The sequence below is a fragment of the Scyliorhinus torazame genome, chromosome 1, assembly GCF_047496885.1.
Source record: "Scyliorhinus torazame isolate Kashiwa2021f chromosome 1, sScyTor2.1, whole genome shotgun sequence".
Lineage (NCBI taxonomy): Eukaryota > Metazoa > Chordata > Chondrichthyes > Carcharhiniformes > Scyliorhinidae > Scyliorhinus > Scyliorhinus torazame.
The window spans coordinates 273,331,339-273,353,492 of NC_092707.1; the positions used below are offsets into that span (position 1 = coordinate 273,331,339).

At 43.9% G+C, this 22,154-nt stretch overlaps 1 protein-coding gene across 6 annotated transcripts in view; it reads left to right on the plus strand.

The window, feature by feature from the left end:
• plcb1 (phospholipase C beta 1) overlaps positions 1 to 22,154 on the plus strand; it is a 1,179,298-nt gene that overhangs the window by 1,068,131 nt on the left and 89,013 nt on the right. For 5 of the 6 annotated variants that reach the window (XM_072506091.1, XM_072506102.1, XM_072506120.1 and 2 more), the window contains one exon: positions 17,636 to 17,693. In XM_072506091.1, coding sequence (XP_072362192.1) covers positions 17,636 to 17,693 — 58 coding nt within the window. Of the gene's footprint in view, positions 1 to 15,265; positions 16,296 to 17,635; positions 17,694 to 22,154 lie in introns of those variants that run through there. The other variant, XM_072506134.1, reaches the window with a different exon arrangement.

Genomic DNA, 22,154 nt, shown 5'->3' on the forward strand with positions numbered 1-22,154 from the left:
TGGCCCCTGGGACGAGCACCCTACCTAAGCCCATACCTCAACTCCATACCCAAACCTCCACCCTATCCTCGTAACCCCACCTAACGTTTTTTGGACACTAAGGGCAATTTAGCATGGCCAATCCATCTAACCTGCGCACCTTTGGACCGTGGGAGGAAACCGGAGCACCCGCAGGAAACCCACGCAGACGCAGGGCGAGCGTGCAGACTACGCACAGACAGTGCCCCAAACCGGGAATCGAACCTGGGACCCTGGAGCTGTGAAGCAACTGTGCTAACCACTGTACTACATTGTGCTGCAGTGATGGGCCGAATGGCCTCCTTCTGCACTGTAGGGATTCTATGATTCTATGGTTCTATCTTCTTGCTTTGGCAAAGGAGTCAAAAATCTGGAAAGGTGATGGAGATAATCTTTTTAAAGGCAACCTTTTATCGGGGAAACTTTCTTCCTCAAGTTGTATAAAAATGAAGAAATCGTTCCCAATTTGGCAATGGACAGAGATTGACCTTTGTCTCAAGAGTTAGAACATTCTCTGTGAATAAACCACTCACATTAGCATGGTGTCCATGAATCACCGCTTTTCAACAAAGAACTTAGCGTTGCTCTAATTGTCCTCAGCAAAAGGAGACTCTTACATTTCGATTAAAATCTCCAGTCAGTGACCTTGGCATTTAAGGCAGTCCTGAGCAGTTTTATTTCTTTATTCACGACAGACAAATGGAACATATTTTCTTAAGTGTGGGCAATAGCTCCAGATCTCCAATTGCTGGTTGTCAACTCCAAAGGTTATCTCATTTTCTGGCGCTGTCTATCAAAGGAGCCAAACGGTTTACTTCGAACTTTGTGGAAATTTCTTCGGATTATTTAGAGACCTATTTATTCCAAATTATGTTCTGTGATGGAGCGTTGCTTCAAAAAAAGAGTAATGGAGAGTAATGGGTCTCTCTAGGCACTGTGTGCTGTTTCATTCTGTCTCTCTTGTTTCATCCCTTGAACCTGTGGGTCAATGTTTCCCCCATGGGGCATCTCTTGTTCTACGGAAAGGGGTCACTGGCTGTAACAGGACTGCAAGACTTGCCCTTGCCTTCTTGGCTGTAAAGGATTCAGGACATGTTGATGATGATTTATAGAAATGTCCCCTTAAAAGCTCTCTTTAAAAAGTGCATGTTCAATCAGTACCCTGCTATACAACAGCACTGTTTGATACAACCTGACATGTACAAAAGGGTCTGCGATAAAACAAGATTACAGTTAAGAATAAACAACCAAAAAGAATTTATGCAAAGAACATTTATCTGTACTAACTAAGATAATGTTTCCTACAGCTTATGCAGTTTCTAAACTGTGCATTTTGCTTTCTTGTGCCAAAGACTGGTTAAAGAGCTGTCTTTTCCCTTACTTCATCCACTTCGCTCGCCACTGTATGGGGATGCCACAACCTTTCCACAGTTCCACAGTTCATCCCTACTTGACGCAGCATGCTACAGATGGGGAACTGGCTGGAACTTGTTTCTCATCCCAGTCTCGGGACATTCTGACACCAAGACCTGGAGAAAACCATGAGTTAATAGAGTCAAAGGATGGGCCGTCAGCTGCAGCATGGACAGTGTGTGGCGCACAATGACTCCGTGAGACGAATAGAGTGAAGTCGATGAGGCTTTATTAAGCGTGTCTGTTCCCCAGCAGCCCGATAGTAAACTGGCCTGCGGGGGAAGGCACCGGCTTCTTATACTTCGCCTTCAGGGCGGAGTATGAGGTCAACGGCCAACCAGGACCCGGGATCTGTCAGCCAATGACATTAGGGCTTCCAGCCCCACATGACCCCCAATACATACTACCACACAGTGGAAACCACACACGCCTGAAAATAACCTGAAGCGGGATCTCCCACACTGCCCTCGCGCAGTCAGCCACCATACAAATCACAGACAGGACTGTGCCATCATGCCGTGGCTGTTAACTCAGGTCTTTGCATTGATAAGATTTCATGTTGGGTCGTATATTGACAGGATGGCGCAATCATAAAATCTTAAAAGTGCATAAGGAGGCCTATCAGCCGCTCCCCGGCCTTTCCATAGCCTCGCAGTACCTTTTGTTCCCCTCAGCTACTCATCTTTTTGTGAGAAGTAGTTTCAAACTTGTCTCCACCACTTTTTGTCAGGCATTCCATTCCGGGTCATAACCACTTGCTGTGTTTAAAAATAAAAATTCCAAAGTGCTTAAACATGGGGTGAATTCTATCAGTGATAGCTTCAGTGCAGAAACTTTGGGAAGGCGCTATAAAGACTACTGATGCTTGCTTTGCTGGGATTCTGAGGCTCTTTGAGGTCACCACAGGTGTGCTGAAGAATCCCACACTTTCCCCGCAGAATCACAGAATCTACAGTGCGAAGGAGGCCATTGAGCCCATCCATTCTGAACTGGCTCTTGGAAAGAGCACCCTTTTTAAGCCCAAGCCCTCTACTCTATCCCGATAACCCAGTAATCCAACCTCACCTTTTTTTTAAATTTAGGGTACCCAATTCATTTTTCCAATTAAGGGGCAATTTAGCGTGGCCAATCCACCTAACCTGCACATTTTTGGGTTGTGGAGGCGAAACCCACGCAAACACGGGGAGAATGTGCCAACTCCACGCGGACAGTGACCCAGAGCCGATATCAAACCTGGGACCTCGGCGCCGTGAGGCTGCAGTGCTACCCACTGCGCCACCGTGCTGCCCCGTAATCCAACCTAACCTTAGGGGCAATTTACCATGGCCAATCCACCTAACCTGCACATCTTTGGATTGTGTGAGGAAACCTGAGCACCCGGAGGAAACCCACGCAGACACGGGGAGAAAGTGCAAACGCCACACAGACAGTCACCCGAGGCCGGAATTGAACCCGAGACCCTAATGCTATGAGGCAGCAGTGCTAACCACTGTGCTACCATATCGCCCTTTTTTCCCTCCACTTTCACTTCGAACTTTATTAAAAATTTCATCCCTGAAGTCCTGAGCAAAATAAAGCTGCTGTTTCATGGCTCAGCTTGAAACAAAACTGGATAATTGTGAGTGTAATAATAGATCAACACTCTACATTCATTAACACAGCAGGATGGGAGTGATAGCAGCAGTCTGTTTAGCTGTTGGAGATTATGGTGTCCGTAAACAGCTCACTGTCATCTGTAAATGAGCTAAGATATGTAAACAATTGGCAAGTAACCATCTCCATGATCTATTATCGGTTTCCTGGGATCCAGCTGTGGCAGTGAGATTCTAAAGGTTTTTTACTCCTGCCTGTATGCTGTGTTCTACTGTTAATGGATGTAATTCTAATAATTATTTAACCATAATTCAAGAAGCTGATCTTTGAACATGAACACCTGAACAATCCGCTGCCTAGTTTAGTTTAGTTTTCGTTCTGTGCAATTTCTCATTTCCCCCACCCGCCCCGGTTCTCCCCTCATCTTGTTCTGTTTCCGTGGTAACTGAGATGTAAATTTGGTTGCTCCATCTCTGAAAAATGTTCACTGCTCTTTAACCCCACACGTCTGTTTAGTTAGCAACATGAGTGCAATGCATGGGAGGTAGGTGCGAAGGCTTAATGGGGGCGATTTTGAGTTTGCGCTATCTATGCACAGGATTAACGACGCGGGCACAAATCCAGGTAGAATCTGGGAGGATCGCTTTTCCCGATTTTCCCCGCCCCTCACCGGCGATATTATGAGGTTATGGCCCACAAAGTGCGGGAACCTAATATATATAGATTTTAATGAATTTAAATATTATTATCGGATCTCCGCCAAATTATCTCCCTCACTAAATATTAATACCTTGCCACTATAAGCCACCTGATGAAGTAGCTACTTTCCAAAAGCTAGTGATTCCAAATAAACCTGTTGGACTTTAACTCGGCATTGTAAGACTTCTACTATGCCCACCCCAGTCCAACGCCAGCATCTCTACAGCATGACAATAAACCACGTCAGCGGAGTTTACAACAGGTTTGGCCAAACGACAATCAGTTCAGAGGATTCCTCCGGGGGTGCAGCGGTAATTATAGCTCCCGAAGGGTGAGAAGAACATGTCCGGGCACTTCTCTGGCACTGCCCCTTACACAGATTGGCACTGCCAGGTTGGCACTATGCCAGATAAGCACTGCACCAGGTAAGTCCCATGCCAGATTGGCAGTGCCAACCTCTGCCAGGGGGCAGTGTCAGTGGAGCCCTAGTGGGAGCCCCTGGGGTAGGGGATTCATTTACGTGTGGTGGGACGGGGAGAGCAGGCACTAAGGGAATGGGGGGATACCAGTGATGATTGTCAGGAGGTTGGGGAAATGCCGACGATGATTGTCAGTAGGGGCGGGGGGGGTCGGGGGGTGGGGGAGAGAGAGCCCCTGATACCGTTGTGGTGGGGACAGGTGGCTGTTAGGGATCAGTGCTGATCGGGGCACCGCCGGCTCTATCGGATCCTGCCCCGCCAGAGTGAGGGCGTAAACCACGGCTACCAATTTCTTTTTCTTCAAAGAGGCTCAATACCTGGAGGGAAAAATGGTCTGTGCAACTGGAGAGCTACACGCCAATTTCCAGTATGAGCCTGACAATTGTCAAATTCTGGTAAGATTCCACCCAATGCGTTGTTTGTTAACTTGTGAAGGTAATGCTGCCCATTATTTGGGAATACCGCACAGGCTTTCATTAGTTTGCCTTGGGAGCCACATCCATGCACATTAAATCTCGCCTGGATCTTCCGGTTGGAATAGTGGTGAATGCTGAGACCTTGGCTGCTGTTGAGAACCAGGATCTGGAGGAAGTCCTGACATACGCACATATACAATACTTCAGCACAAACTTTAAACTTCGCATGGGTAGAGATCCAATGCCCCCACAATTCCATGGACACCTCCGACACTGCATGGAATTGACCCTGTCATCAGAGACTTGGGCTTGATGCCCTGAACATGCCCAGAAATGTACCCCAGGATACTTACACCAGGGGTGAGAAGTGATTTACAGCAGAATCTCTTTCGAGATTCTCTTGGTAATTAAAAGCAAACTTGCAGGGTCAAACCCCAACGAGGCCCACTGCCACACCACCCCCACAACACCCTTAACCCCTCCATATCCCCCCTAAAGGCAGGGCCACAGTTTTAAATCGCATTACGTAGCATCTGCATCGGCCTCACCGATGAAGGAAGATCGACTCCATTATAGATATCACGGAAGAACATTAACACCGGAAGTTCCGTTTTTTAATGTAATGTCTGATCTCTTCACTTTGTTCTCTATGATCAATTACAGATGTCTGCGCAACTCACAAAAAAATTATCTCAGCAGGGAATTCCTCTGATCTTCAGAATCCTGATCTTCTCATTTTTACTCAGAGAACAATTGCTCACATTTGCCTTGTTCTTAATTAGACATGGGGAGATTGGAGAAACTGGGGTTACTTCCCTTGGAGCAGAGAAGGATTAGGAGATATTTAATAGAAGTGTTCAAATTTAGATGGAGTTTCGATAAATAGGGGAAAGAGCTGATTTTTACTTGCAAGAGGGTTAGGGGGAAAGCAACGGGGAACTTGTAAGATTATCAGTCAAGCTCATAACATGGTTCATATTCGTGTGCGACATCCGTTCACGTGCAAACAAAAAGAATATGTTCAAGCCTTGCATCTTTTTTGAATTACCTGGAACCTTGGGGAACCTATATTTCTTTGTTGCTTTCTCCATGGCAACACCTTAGCCAATCACAGTTGGCTTTCCTCACGAACCAGCAGCCCTTTCTTCCCTAATAGAAATAGCTGTCATTTGAAATTTGGCATCGCCCTCTCTTTCCTCCATTGAGAAATCTTTGCTACCTGTCCTAGTATCTCCTTAAGTAGCTCAGTGTGAAATTCTGATAAGCTCTCGAGAAAGGAACTTTTATTATGCTGTTAGTGTCAGCTGTGGCCCAGGTAGTAAAAACCTTTCCTCTGAGTCAGAAGGTTTTGGATTCAACATCTGCCTTCTAGAGATCTGAGCACAAAAATCCAGGTTGGCACTCCAGCGCAGTACTGAGGGAATACTACACTGTCAGAAGTGCTGCACGTCTGGTGAGATATTAAACCAAGACTCCCTGGCTGCCCTGTTAGGTGATGAAGGAAAAAAGGGAGATGGTGGTACAGTGCTAGTGTCTTTCGACTCATGATCCAGAGGCCATGATCTGGGGCCATGGGTTCAAATCCCACCATGGCAGTTAGTGGAATTTAAATTTAATTAATAAAATCTGGAATTAAAACGTCTCAGAAAAGAAAAAATAGGAATAAAGAACATTATAGTACAGGAACAGACCCTTTGGCCCACCAAGCCTTCGCTAATCTAGATTCCTTATTTAGACCTACTACTTATTGCCCAAACAATCTGTACCCCTCCATTCCCCACCCGTTATAGTGTCTATCAAGATATATCATAAGCGTTGCTATTGTGCCTGCCTCCACCACCTCCACCGGCAACATGTTCCAGGCACCCATCACCCTCTGCGTGAAAACTTTCCCCGCACATCTCCCCTAATCTTTCCCTGTCTCACCTTGAACCTGTGCCCCTTTGTAATTGCCCCTGGGAAAAAGCTTCTGACTATTTTTCCCTGTCTATACCTCTCGTAATTTTGAAGACCACAATCAGGTCACCAAAAGAGAAAATGCTGGAAAATCTCAGCAGGTCTGGCAGCATCTGAAGGGAGAGAAAAGAGCTAACGTTTCGAGTCCAGGTGACCCTTTGTCAAAGGGTCTTCCAGACCAGCTGAGATTTTCCAGCATTTTCTCTTTTGGTTTCAGATTCCAGCATCCGCAGTAATTTACTTTTACCTCAATCAGGTCTCTCTCATCCCACAGCTTTCCAACGAAACCAATCTTGAGTTTATTCAACCTCTCCTCATAGCTAACACCCTCCAGACCAGGCAACAGCCTGGTAAACCTTCTTTGCACTGTCTCCAAAGCATCCATATCCTTCTCGTAATGTGGCGACCAGAACTGCACGCAATATTCTCAATGCGGCATGACAAGCATCATCAATTGTTGCAAAAAAAACATCTGGTTCACTGATGTCCTTTAGGGAAGGAAATTTGCCATCCTTACCTGATCTGGCCTTCATGTGACTCCAGACCCACGGCAATGTGGTTAACTCTTAATTGCCAATGAAATGATCTAGCAAGCCACTCAGTTCAAGAGCAATTAAGAATCGGAAACAAATGCTGGCCCAGCCAGTGACAACCAAATCCCGTAAAATAATTTTTAAAAGCCTTGGATGCTGTGGTCAATATTTATCCCTCAATCAGAATCATAAAACACAGAAGGCTGGATTTTCCATTCCTGAGGCTAAGTGGCGACGCCAACGGAGGATCCGTAGTGTTTCATGACTGGCAAATCGGCGCGAAACCCGCATCGAATTCCGCTACCGGTGAGGGGCTAGCACCAGTGTCGCATCAAACACCCGCGGAGCACACAGAAAACAATTGGAGAATCGCCAGGTCCTGTGCTGCACATCGAAAATAGAACAGTACAGTACAGACCCTTCGGCCCATGATGTTGTGCCAACCATTTATCCTAATCTAAGATCAACCTAACCTACACCCCTTCAATTTACTGCTGTCCATGTGCCTGTCCAAGAGTTGCTTAAATGTCCCTAATGACTCTGACTCCACCATCCCAACTGGCAATGCATTCCATGCACCCACCACTCTCTGTGTAAAGAACATACCTCTGAAATCTCCCCTATACCTACTTCCAATCACCTTAAAATTATGTCCCCTCGTGACAGCCATTTCCGCCCTGGGGAAAGTCTCTGGCTATCCACTCTACCCCTGCCTCTCGTCACCTTGTACACCTCTATCATGTCACCTCTCTTCTTTCTTCGCTCCAGTGATAAAAGCCATAGCTCCCTCAACTTTTCTTCATAAAACATGCCCTCCAATCCAGGCAGCTTCCTAGTAAATCTCCTTTGCACCCTCTCCAAATCATCCGCATCCTTCCTATAATCAGGTGACCCAAAATGGACACAATATTCCAAGTGTGGTCTAACCAGGGTTTTATAAAGCTGCAGTAAAACCTTGCGGCTTTTAAACTCAATTCCCCCTGTTAATGAAAGCCAACATACCATACGCCTTCTGAACAACCCTATCAACCTGGGTGGCAACTTTGAGGGATCTATGTACGTGGACCCCAAGATCCCTCTGTTCCTCCACACTTCCAAGAATCCTGCCTTTAACCCTGTATTCAGGATTCAAATTCGACCTTCCAAAATGAATCACTTCACATTTATCGAGGTTGAATTCCATCTGCCACTTCTCAGCCCAGTCCTGCATCCTGTCAATGTCCTGTTGTAACCTGCAACAGCCCTCAACACTATCTACAATTCCAGCAAACTTTGTGTCATCGGCAAACATACTAACCCACCCTTCCACTTCCTCATCCAAGTCATTTATGAAAAACACAAAGAGCAGAGGTCCCAGAACAGATCCCTGCGGGACACCACTGGTCACCGACCACCAGGCAGAATACTTTCTATCCACTACCACTCGCTGTCTTCTTTCAGCCAGCCAATTCTGTATCCAGACAGCCAAATGCCCCGTATCCCATGCCCCCTGACTTTCTGAATGAGCCTATCATGGGGAACCTGAACAAATGCATTACTGAAATCCATGTGCACCACATCCACTGCCCGACCTTCATCAATGTGTCTCGCCACATCCTCAAAGAATTAAATGAGACTTGTGAGGCATGCCCCTCACAAAGCCATGCTGACAATCTTTAATCAAACTCTGTTTTTCTAAATAATCATAAATCCTTTCTCTCAGAATCCTTTCCAGTATTCTGCTCACCAGAGACATAAGACTGACTGGTCTGTAATTCACAGGGATTGCTCTATTCCCTTTCTTGAACAGAGGAACAACATTCACCTCCCTCCAATCATCCGGTACTACTCCAGTGGAGAGTGAGGACCCAAAGATCATCGCCAACAGCGCAGCAATCTCCTCCCTCACTTCCTGTAGTAACCTTGGGTATATCCTGTCTGGCCCAGGGGACTTATCTATCCTGATGCTTTTCAAAATTTCCAGCACATCCTCCTTCTTAATATCAACCTGTTTGAGTCTAACCTGGTTCACTATATTCTCTTGTGCAGCAAGGACCCTCTCGCTAGTGAATATTGAAGCAAAATATTCATTTAGGGCCTCCCCTACCTCCTCAGACTCTGGGTACAAGTTCCCTCCACTATCCCTGATTGGCCCTACTCTCACCCTGATCATCCTCTTATTTCTCACTTAAGTGTAGAATGCCTTGGGATTTTCCGTAATCCTTCCCGCCAGGGCTTTTTCATGCCCCTTCTGGCTCTCCTAAGTCCTTCCTTGAGTTCCTTCCTGGCTACCTTGTAACTTTCTAGAGCCATGCCAGATCCTTGCTTCCTCAATCTTACGTAAGTTTCCTCCTTCCTCTTGACTAGAAGCTCCACTTCTCTTGTATCCAAGGCTCCTTCACCTTACCATTCCTTCCTTGTCTCAGTGGGACAAAACTATCCAGCACTCGCAGCAGATGCTCCTGAAACAACCCCCACACTACTGTTGTGCATTTCCCGAGAACAACTGTTCCCAATTTATGCTCCTCAGCTCCTGTCTAATAGCAGTATAATTTCCCCTCCCCCAATTAAATACCTTCTCATACTGTCTGTCCCTATCCCTCTCTATGACTATGGTAAAGGTAAAGGAGTTGTGGTCACTGTCACTGAAATGCTCTCCCACTGAGACATCTGACACCTGGCCTGTTTCATTGGCAAGCACCAAATCCAATATGGCCTCCCCCTTAGTCGGTCTATCTGACAAGCTGCAGTCATGCGTACTTTTACTACCCAACACTTTCTCACTTACACTACCTTTTGACAGTAAGGAGATAGACTGACCTGGCTCTGAATCTGTGATTAATGGAATATAATTAATGAGGGGCTGGTTTAGCACAGTGGAGGAGTCAAGAATGGTGCTGAGCATTGTGTAATCATCAACAAACGTCTTTGCTTCTGTCCTTACGATGGAAGGAAGGTCATTGATGAAGCAGCTGAAGATGATTTGGTCTTGTACACTATCCTGATGAACTCCTATAGTGATGTCCTGGGACTGAGATGATTGACCTCCAATCATGACAACCATCTTCCTTTATGTTAGATATGATAGCAGGGAATTTCACCCCAATTCCCATTGATTCCAGTTTAGCTAGAGCTCCTTGATGCCATACTCTGTCAAATGCTGCCTTGATGTCAAGGGAAGTCACTCTCACCTCACATCTGGCATTCAGCTCTTTTTTCCATGTTTTAACCAAGGCTGTATTGAGGTCATGAGTAACACTGGCAAAATTCAAATTGAATATCAGTGAGCAAGTTAATGCTGAGTACGTGCCACTTGATTGCATCGTTGTTGACCCCTTCCATAAATTACTGATGATTGAGATTAGACTGATGGGGCGATACATAGTGTCATGTGAGAGTACCTTTAAGAAATGGGTGTTTATAAATGGGTGCGTATATAAATATCTGTACTGAGAGTACCTTTAAGAAATGGGTGTTTACTACTGCAGCGATGTCAGAGAGTGGGTGGAGCTGGGCTGTCTGTCAGCTTTTTATTTTTGTTTTAGGCTGTATGCTGCAGGGTGTGTTTTAGTTTCATTTTCAGTGTTGGAGCTGAAGCCAGACAAAGCTGGATAGCTGCAGTCACAGCCAGAAGGTGTACGAATCTCTCTCTGTAATCTAAAGACGAAATCGATCCCGGTGATTTAAAACTAATAACAGTAGTGACTTTAACCTGATGTGCTTCTGGTAAAAGGTGTTTTAAGTCATATGGATGTTAAAAGGAAAGCTTAAAGGATTACTTAGTGTTGTAGTCTTTGGGGGTTGTATTTGAATTGATGGTTGCTAAGATGTTCACTGTATGTTTTAAAAAGGTTAACTTGAGCTCATATTTTTGCTTTAAAAAATACTTTTCCATTTCAGCTGTACCACACCTGTAGAGTGGGCCATGTGCTCCCCATACCACAATCTATTAAAGGTTGTGCGTCAGGTGAACTCCATAATATACTTTGGGGTTCTCTAAACCCTGGCCCATAACAAATTGGGGGCTCGTCCGGGATAAAAGTCTATCTATTGGATTGGCTTAGTGAACTTAAAGACAGTGAGGGGTGAGCAGATTGTGGTTGCTTTTCAGGTGTAGTATTTCAATTTAAGTAGGGCCTGTGCTGTGGACAATGGCTCTTTCAGAGGCTCAGACGTTTTTGGGGGTGGAGACGGCCACACACAGTACCTTACGGACAGAGTAAAAGCAGACTGTTAGATTTGGCAAAAACATTGCAGTTAACATTACCTGACAAAATGCGAAAAGCTGAGGTAATTATGGCGGTGGCTAAGCATTTAAAGTTGCCTGAGAGACAGTTTGACTCATTGGAAATGGCAAAAATTCAGTTACAACTTTAACAAATGGAACATGAGAAAGAATTAAAGCAGCTTGAATACGAAAGAGAGGAAAAAGAAAGAGAAAGGGAGGAAAAAGAAAGAGAGAGAGAGGAAAAAGAAAAGGAGCGAGAAGAAACGAGAAAAGAAAGGATAGCCCTAGGAGAACAAAAAGAAAGAGAAAGGGAGATACAGATCAGGGAAAAAGAGAGAGAGTTTGAACTTCAGAAAATGGCTATGAAACATAACAGTCAGTTAAAATTGGCAGGTATAAAGGGAAACATACAGTTGGTGGATAGTGGTGAGAATAGTGAGAAAGAGCGTCATAGTCGAAGGCTCGGGGGGAATCTATTTAAATATGTCCAAGCATTGCCAAGTTTTGACAAGAAGGAGGTAGAAGCCTTTTTCATTTCATTTGAGAAAGTAGCTAAACAAATGAAATGGCCACGGGACATGTGGGTATTACTGACTCAAACAAAGCTGATAGGTAGGGCTAGTGAAGTGTTTGCATCACTACTGGAGGAGGTATCTGGACGTATGAGGAGGTGAAAAAAATCCATCTTAGGTGCATATGAACTAGTGCCTGAAGCTTACAGACAAAGGTTTAGGAATTTAAGGAAAGAATTTGGTCAAACATACATGGAGTTTGAAAGGCTCAAACAGAGTAATTTTGATAGGTGGATAAGGGCTTTGAAAATAGATCAAACGTATGAAGCTCTCAGTGAAATTATACTTTTGGAGGAGTTTAAAAATTCAATTCCTGATGTAGTGAGAACTCATGTGGAAAAGCAGAGGGTTAAAACTGCGAGATTAGCAGCAGAAATGGCAGATGGTTATGGATTAGTTCATAAATCAAAGCTTGGTTTCCGACATCAGTTTGTTTCAGCCTGTGAGGGAAAGAAACTGGGGACATGAGAAATACTCAAGTGGTAAAGGTAAAGGTGACCTGATGGGAGATAATAAGGAGAGTGTATCTCAGATTAAAAAAGAAATCCAGGAGGGTGGAAAAGAAATGAAAAATTTCAAATGTTTTCACTGTAATAAACTAGGCCATGTAAAGTCACAGTGTTGGTGGTTGAAGAAAAGCACTGGGAAGGCTGATGTGGTAAAACAGGATAAGACAGTGGGGTTTCTTAAAGTGGTAAAGGAGAGCCCAAGTGAAGCAAAGGAGGTGCAAAAGATTGTACAGCTTGATCAAGAGGTGATTGATAAGAAGGTGCCAGATCTCTTTAAAGAATTTATTTCTGTGGGTAAAGTTTACTCATGTGTATCAGGAGGAGCAGGTCAAGAAGTCACAATTTTAAGAGATACGGGAGCTAGTCAATCTTTAATGGTAAGAGATGAGGAATTATGTAGTTTGGGAAGAATGTTGCCAGAAAAGGTGATAATATGTGGAATTCAGGGTGAGAGGAGTAGTGTTCAATTATATAAGGTAAGGTTGGAAAGTCCAGTGAAGAGTGGTGAAGTGGTAGTAGGAGTAATAGAGAAACAATCCTGTCCAGGAATACAGTTTATCTTGGGTAATGATATAGCTGGATCGCAGGTGAGAGTGATGCCTACTGTGGTTGATAAGCCAGTGGAAAATCAGACAACTGAAGTGTTGAAGGACGAATATCCTGGGATTTTTCCGGATTGTGTAGTAGCAAGGTCGCAAAGTCACAGGTTAAGACAAGAGGAGAAATCAAAGAGTGAAGATGAAGTTGAAGTGCAATTATCAGAAACTATTTTTGATCAGATGGTTGTAAAAGAACAAGAACAGGTGGAGGATGAGGCAGATATTTTTAGTTCAGGAAAATTGGCGGAGTCACAACAGAAAGATGTAGAAATAAACCGGATGTATCAGAAAGCAGATTCGGAAGGGGAATCTGAGTGTATACCAGAGTGTTATTACCGTAAAAGTAATGTCTTGATGGGAAAATGGAGACCTTTACATATGCAGGAGGATTAAACATGGGCAGAAGTTCATCAAGTAGTATTGCCGGTAGGGTATAGAAAGGAGGTGTTGTGAGTTGCACATGTGGTACCAGTGGGAGGTCATTTGGGAATAAGGAAAACTCAAGCTAAAATAAAAAAACATTTTTATTGGCCTGGACTACATAAAGATGTAGTTAAATTTTGCCAATCATGTCACACATGCCAAGTGATAGGGAAATCTCAAGCAGTGATAAAACCAGCGGCCTTTATACCCATTCCAGCATTTGAGGAACCTTTTACACGGGTCCTAATTGATTGCTTAGTACCGCTTCCTAAAACAATAAGTGGGAATCAATATCTTTTGACGATAATGGATGTGTCTACTAGGTTTCCAGGGGCCATTCCAGTACATAATATTACAGCTAAAAGGATTGGGGAGGAGTTATTTAAATTCTTTACTGGATATGGACTACCCACAGAAATATAATCGGATCAAGGATCAAATTTTATCTCAAGTTTATCCAAAGAAGTTATGGATAGCTTAGGAATAAAACAATTTATATCAACTGCGCACCATCCAGAATCGCAGGGAGCGTTAGAAAGATGGCATCAGACATTGAAGACAATGTTGAGGGCTTATTGTCACGATTATCCAGAGGATTGAGGTAAAGGAATTCCATTTGTACTGTTTGCAATTAGGGATGCACCTAATGAATCAACCAAATTCAGTCCTTTTGAACTAATTTCTGGTCATGAGGTAAGAGGACCACTTAAATTGATCAAGGAAAGATTGGTGAGTGAGAAATCGGAAATTACATTATTGGATTACGTGTCGAATTTTAGGGAACGATTAAATAGAGCCGGAGAATTGGCTAGACAACATTTGAAAGTAGCACAAAATGTGATGAAACGGGTAGCGGACAAGAAATCCAAAGTTCGTAGTTTTGCCAGTGGAGGTAAAGTTTTAGTGTTGTTACCAGTGGTAGGTGAAGCTTTAAAAGCTAGGTTTTGTGGACTTTATCAGATTGAAAGGAAATTAAGTGAGGTGAATAATGTGGTAAAAACACCAGATAGAAGGAAGACTCACCGAGTGTGTCATGTGAATATGCTTAAAAGGTACTTTGAAAGGGAAGGAGAGAAAAAGGAGGAGGTTTTAATGATTCTAACTCAAAGTGACAAACCAAATCCAGGTGACTGTGCATTTGACATACCTCAAATTAAATTGGAAAACGAGGATGTTCTTAAAAATTGGGATAAATTGTTGAGTTACTTTCCAGAGGAAATACAAACCGACCCAAAAGAGTTATTGATATCACATGGGCAAGTTTGTAGAGATAAATTGGGAATTACTAAAATGGCTATACATGATATAGATGTGGGAAATGCTGTTCCAATCAAACAACATTCATTTAGACTTAACCCTTTAAAATTGGCACAGGTTAACAAAGAGATTGAGAGTGTGCTTAAAAATTGCATAATTGAAGGGGGTTGCAGCCAAAGGAGCTCACCCATAGTGATGGTACCAAAACCAGGCGGTACCCAACGGTTGTGTGTGGACTATAGAAAGGTTAATGCAGTTACAAGAACGGATTCTTATCCCACGTTTGGAAGATTGCATTGAGAAAGTGGGACAATCAGCTTTTATTTCCAAACTGGATTTACTTAAAGGTTACTGGCAGGTACCTTTATCCAAAAGGGTGAAGGCGATTTCAGCTTTTCTGACTCCAGATGGTATATACCAATTCAAAGTTATGCCATTTGGCATGAAAAATGCACCAGCCACATTTCAAAGGTTAACTAACAAAGTTGTTTCAGGATTACCCAATTGGGTGGTATACATTGACGATCTGGTAATTTTCAGCCGGACATGGAAAGAACATTTAAAACATCTGATGGAGTTATTTGATTTCAGGAGGCGGGTTTGGTGATAAACCCAGCCAAAAGTGAATTTGGAAAAACTCAAGTCACTTTCCTTGAGGAGTATTCGATAACCTCGAGTCAAAGGGAAATAATGCGATTTCTTGGCATGAGTGGATTTGATCGAACATTTGTGCAAACGTTTTGTAGTGTGATTGCTCCACTGATGGACTTGAAGAAATGTCGAAAATTTCAATGGACAGCGGAGTTTCAACAGGCATTTGACTGCCTGAAAGCTGTGATAACCAATGCTCATGTGTTGGAGAATTACAAGGGACTCTGCGATCAGACTGAATTAAAGTACCTGACTTTAAAGAGAAATGCCGAGGCGTAGAGAAATAGATGGATCGTGCAGAGACCTTCTTGTTCAAAGAGACTGTCAATCAGGAAGGATTTCAGTTGGAGGAAGAACAAAAATGGACTATATTATTGTACCTGTTAGCCTGTGTTGTTTTTTTTGAAACAAAAAAGTATCATTACTGTGTGCATTTCTTAAAGGATAGTGAAAAGGTGAAAAATGAAACCATCTTGAAGTCGATGGTTATGGGTTTTTTTTCTTGGGGGAGGTGTCATGTGAGAGTACCTTTAAGAAATGGGTGTTTATAAATGGATGTGTACATAAATATCTGTAGTGAGAGTACCTTTAGGAAATGGGTGTTTACTACTGCAGTGATGTCAGAGAGTGGGTGGAACTGGGTTGTCTGTCAGCTTTTTACTTTCGGTTTAGGCTGTTTGCTGCAGGGTGTGTTTTAGTTTCATTTTCAGTGTTGGAGCTGAAGCCAGACAGAGCTGGATAGCTGCAGTCACAGCCAGAAGGTGTATGAATCTCTCTCTGTAATCTAAAGACTATAAATCGATCTTGGTGATTTAAAACTAATAACAGTAGTGACTTTAACCTGATGTGTTTCTGGTAAAAGGTGTTTTAAGTCATATGGATGTTGAAAGGAAAGCTTAAAGGATTACTTAGTGTTGTAGTCTTTGGGGGTTGTATTTGAATTGATGGTTGCTAAGATGTTCACTGTATGTTTTTAAAAAGGTTAATTTGAGTTCATAGAATAAACATTGTTTTGCTTTAAAAAATACCTTTCCATTTCTGCTGTACCACACATGTAGAGTGGGCCATACCACAATCTAGTAAAAGTTGTGGGTCAGGTGAACTCCATGATATACTTTGGGGTTATCTAAGCCCTGGCCCATATTAGCCAGGTTGGGTTTGTCCTGCCTTTTGTGTACAGGACACACCTGGACAATTTTCCACATTGCCAGGTAGATGGCAGTATTGCAGCTGTACTGGAACAGCTTGGCTAGGGGTGCAGCAAGTTCTGGAACTTAAATATTCAAGACTATTGACGGAACATTGTCAGGGCTCATAGCCTTTGCAGTATCCAATGCCTTCAGCTGGGCCTTGATATCATGTGGAGTGAACCGTATTGGCTGAAGACTGGCATCTGTGATATTGGAGACCTGCGGAGGAGACCAAAATGGATCATCCGCTCGGCACTTCTGGCTGATAATTGTTGCGAATGCTTCAGCCTTGTGATGTGCTCTGCTCCTCCATCATAAAGGATGGAGATATTTGTGGCGCCTCCTACTCCAGTGAATTGTTTAATTGTCCACCACCATTCACGGCTGGATATGGCAACACTGCAGAGCTTAGATCTGATCCGTTGGTTGTGGAATCACTTAGCTTCAAGTTAACTCATATGGTAAATTAAATCTCATTGAATTAGAAGACAATATCAGTAAAAGACAACAATCCAAACCAATGGCTACTTGAACAAGGCTGCTTTATCCTTCCGTTCAATCACGTGCTACTGTAAATCACAGTGTCTTGCACACTGTTCCCATAATATCACTGCACTGGGACTGGACTATGGACACATTTGCTCTTCTTGTTTGGTGATATATTCACTCAACATTTTTAGTGTAAATTTGAATTGAAGTAGTCACACAGAATAACATTGATACATTAGGTATAGAGGTGCCCCTTTTCTTTGACAGAGAGAAAACACATTGGGAGGATAGATATTAACATAAAGGAAGTTCACTTTGCTAACTTTTTGCGCAGAGGAAGGCGGATGAAGAGGACACAAGCTATAGATTAATCAGAAAATGTGGCACTGGGAGTGAATTGTACCTGCTGAATTAAAATCGCTGAATTAAAATGGACCACTCTGTGATTGCTGGCATTCGGATAAAAAGACTCATTCAGGATATTGAGGATGTACGTTTTTGAAGCATCAGCTGAATTTTTCCACACAGTGTTATACATGCAGATTAATCGGACCGCACGGAACGGTTTGGTAAAATGTGGCCAAATCAATTCAATATCTGAAAACCTGACAAAATCACTGTCTGATTACAGGGAAAAGACAGAAATTATCCGATCTTACATACATGAAGTGGTGCAGTCAATTAAAAGGGTGAGTAGAAAGTGTTTTTATTCTGCTTCTGTCCGCTGAAGTTTTGTCAAATATTTACCATCCCTGATGCCCCGATCATGGTCGGTGAAGTCGAGAAACTGGAGAACAGAGAGATTTTCTATTTTCAGCTCACTGGTATCAGTGTCAGGTCAGACATGCCACAACCAGGTGTAAGGTAATGTTCCCCACAATCAATGGCTCCAATCTCAAAAGAACAGCTCACTCGTGTTCTATAACCATTCCCCTCAACGTACACACCTGGAGTCCATCTAATTTCCCCCCCCCCTTTGAGTTACTGGAACATTGTACATGATCATGAGGCAGGTTTTTTGAGTGAATTTCTCCTGCCTGAGAAAAAGTCTACTGCCCAACTCTAACCTCCAGAGCAGCTTTCAATTTCCTTTCCTCTTGTCCACCAGCCACATTGGCACCAGCATCATCTTCAGTAAAATCAACCACCCCTGTGCCATGCTGTCTGCAGAACCCTCGCGTGGCTTTGCTTGGTTGGAGCTCTGGCTGGAAACCACTTGACTTGTGTCAAGCCCTGACGGTACATTTCAGCAGATATAAACTTGTCCACCTCGGGCATCAGTGCCTGTCCCTATTGTTGGACAAAAGTCACTCTCTGTGGTGCTCTCCCTGTACCCTCTACTTCCAGGTTTACGTTCACTTCAGCCCCTGGAAAAGGGCTCTGAGAACTCCTTTTCTGAAAGGGGACAAATGTATGAGAATAAGACATTTGTTTTTCAGATGCAGATTGAAACTACGCAAGCCCACGTAGTTTACAATGTTGGTGACTAACAGAAAAAGAAGCTGGTATGGACTCAACAGCCAAGTGACCTCCTCCTGTGCCAGAATACCTTGAACTGTGTGTCTATGTCTCTAGCTAGAGCTAGATAGGAGTCCAATTTGGATGAAGCATACTAAACAGACCGGACAATTACATTTCTTACCTCCACCCTTTGCATCAATTCTTTGTTATGTGGCAGAAATTAGTATATTTTTCTCAAACGTCAGCAGGCATTTATTTATCTTTCACACAATGGCAATTCATTTCCACAGTTTCATTTTAACAGCTCATTTTGAAGTAAGGTTTACCAAACTCCAAACTATTCTTGTTTATTTTAATGCATAGGGTCCATGTACTTGTCTGAATCCATGGTCAGGACATTATGAGGTCTCCTAATTATCAAGTAAAACGCAATGGAAATTAATTAACTCCTTAGCAGCCGGGGGAAGGGGCAAATCTCTTTGGGGTTTTTTTTCTTAGCTTGATTGGGGGGGGGGGGGCTCATGCAGGAGAAAAACCGTTAGGATAAGGCTTCTTTGGGTTTTAAAGTACATACAGTTTGATATAAACTGATAACATAACTTGCTTGCCATCAACGGGCAGCACAGTAGTTAGCATTGCTGCCTCACAGCGCAGGGATCAAGGTTCAATTCTGGTCTTGGGCGACTGTAAGGCACTTTCTCTCCATGTCTGAGTGGGTTTTCTCCGGTTGCTCCAATTTCCTCCCACAGTCCAAAGATGTGTAGGTTAGGTGGATTGGCTATGATCAATGCACGGGGTTACAAGGATAGAATGGGGGAGTGAGCCTAGGTAGAATTCTCTCTCGGAGAGTCAGTGCAGAACTGATGGGCTGAATGTTCACCTTCTTAACTGTAGGGACTCTGTGAAACTGGGAATTATCACTTCATAAACCTGCAGTAACTGTATCTCAATTGTTAAATGCAATGTGTAGATAATCTCATTAAACCTCCCCTACATACAACAAGCTGGCAAGCATAGAGAAAATTAAAGGAACAAAAACATCAAGTAAAGTCACACAAGTAAACTCCACAGAATACAAGATAACTGATGCATAAAAGTAAATAAGGCAGTCATCTCAACTGATCTCAAGGTCCACGTAAACTCATAAACCATTCCAGCTGAGCTCTTGTCCTGTTTTTAATGTTTTAACACGCGAGGTAATGGCCCATATGTCCAGCAGAGGGTGCCAAGTCTATAAGGTAATGATGTTCTTCAGTGAGGAAGAATAGAAGAGAACTGGATGCCTAGATCTTGTAAAAGGTCTGGATATCTCTTGTATGTTTATCAAATCCAGCTTCATGCAGGATGCTAATGTTGACTGAACTCCTCCATAAGATTATCCATCCTGGATATCTGTGCCTTGTTAAATGGACAACGAAAGTTGTTTTTAGCCATCGAGTTGTATCTTTCTTAACCACTGAACAAGAGGTTTGGCAAATACTTTTGTTTAAGGTAAGGCAGACAGCTTTCCTGGCACAGCCATGTTGGGCCAAACCCTAACCCTGACCCTAATGACATACTCCCGGCTCATTCTCAGTGATAACGAGCCACCGCTGATGATGTGACCATAGACCTCACACCCCGACCACCCCTCCAGGACCCACCCCCTCTAGCCACTTCCCTCCCGCCAACCTTCCCCTTCTGATTTCTCACTTTCAGGCATCCAGGAAGTACCACCTGACCAGCCACAGCAGCCTAAGGAAGAAGAGAGAGAGAGAGAGAGCGAGAGAGCAACAGCACAGCACTGATAAAGAGGCCCTCCCATCACTTGATCTGCCACTCGCAGTCACTCGCTCAGACACTGGCACAGCACGTACCCTGGAGGCCAGTATAGATTTGGGATCAGCACATGCTGCAGAGGCCCTGTTCTTTCTGCCCCTCCACACAGCCTTTCATGTGGATCCTCTGCCCTCCTTGTGAGGACATTAAAAAATTTCCAAACCTTGGAGCTCACCACAACACCGCCAGAAAACATTTCGGAGTACTTTGAAAATGCAGAGGTTTTCCAAAAAGACCCTTGATTGCAGGCATCACAACTGCAGGAGGCGCATTCATCAGACATGCAATCGCAGTGCCTTTGACAGCTGCTGGCAGCACAGAAAAGAAACAGCCACAGTATTGAGCAATGTAAAGATATTTAAACACGTTCAGATTCAGTAAAATGTGTTTTCCCACCATGGTTAAGGATTGTAGCTTTCACAGAATATCGAGCTCCAAAAACACCCGTTCAAAATCCGGGGACCGCGATTCCCATCAGTGCTCTGCTCGCTCCCTCACTGGATGCCCCACTCCCGCCCCCTCATTGCCTCCTTCACATTCACCAGCTTGTTCCCTCACTGTCCACAGGCAGCAAGCAGGCCAGCGAGCTAAGCAGCCAGAGTTTCAGAATGGGGTGGCAATTTGGGCGGTGAGTGGAGTGAGAGATGGGGTGCTGAGCGGGCGCACAGCGATGCCATCAGCAGCACACGCATGAGGCTATGGGTGGAAAATGTGCCAGCTTCATGTTTCAGGGGCACAATGATGATGTCAGCGACACCAGCTTCCTGTCCCGCTGTGTTGGCAGGAGATTTAATATATTCAAGGTGACCTAACCTGCAAGCTAGGTGCCTGGCCCTTTCAATAAGCCTGCCAAAGGGGCCTTCTTTATTCTCCCAGCCCTAATTGTTGGATGTCAGTTGGGGTCAGCCACATTGCTGGGGATCTGGAGTCACATGTAGGCCAGACCAGGTAAGGATGGCAGATTTCCTTCCCAAAAGAGACCTTGATGAACCAGATGGGTTTTTACAACAATTGATGATAGTTGTCATGGTCACCATTACAGAGGCTAGTTTTATAATTCCAGTTTCATTCGTTGAATTTAAATTCCACCGGCTGCCTTGGTGGGTTTTGACTCCACGTCACCGGAGTGTGAGCCTGGGCCCCAGAAGTATTCATCCAGCCACCTTACCATTCCGTCATAGTCTCATCCCACTTTTGTGGAGAGTGACGCTCCATGCTTGACCTGAAACTGCAGGCATTCTGACGTTGGATCGGCCAGTTTAGGCTGCGTGATGTTTGGACAACTCTCCTTCACCACCTTCGCCACCTTCCCGATGCAAACTGGCTTTCTCAAGAGGTTAAATCATGCCGGCCACACCAGATGTATGTGGTCATGCAGCGAAACGACCCTGGGCCACCCAGGCACCTCCCTCTCCGGTGGTGCTACAGGAATGGAATTCACGTCTAAAGAGACAAATAAAAACTCGGGCCTATGCGGATTTGATGGAATGAAATGGCATTCACCTCAATGGGCATGAATATCTTTAAAATAGGCTTTTTTAACCAGGAATCTGCATCTGTTGACGGGATCTTTCATTCCCAATGTTCCAAAGTTTAAATTGAAACCATCTGTTTCAAGTCTGAAAAGCAAAAAGGAAGAATGTAGACTATTTATTTTGGGTGAAGAGGCATCACTCTGATGTGGCTTCTTTACAAGGTTGGATAAGTTTCAATGATGTAAACAGAAGAGGAGACTATTTTTCACCCTGACTGTTTACATTTTAAGAGAATGAAATGCCTCTTAACAATTTTTCATTTTCCGGTGATTTTTACAGTTAGTTTAGAGGGGAAGAGTAGAAATGTTCTCGTTGACCGGAGATGTTAGCCACAGT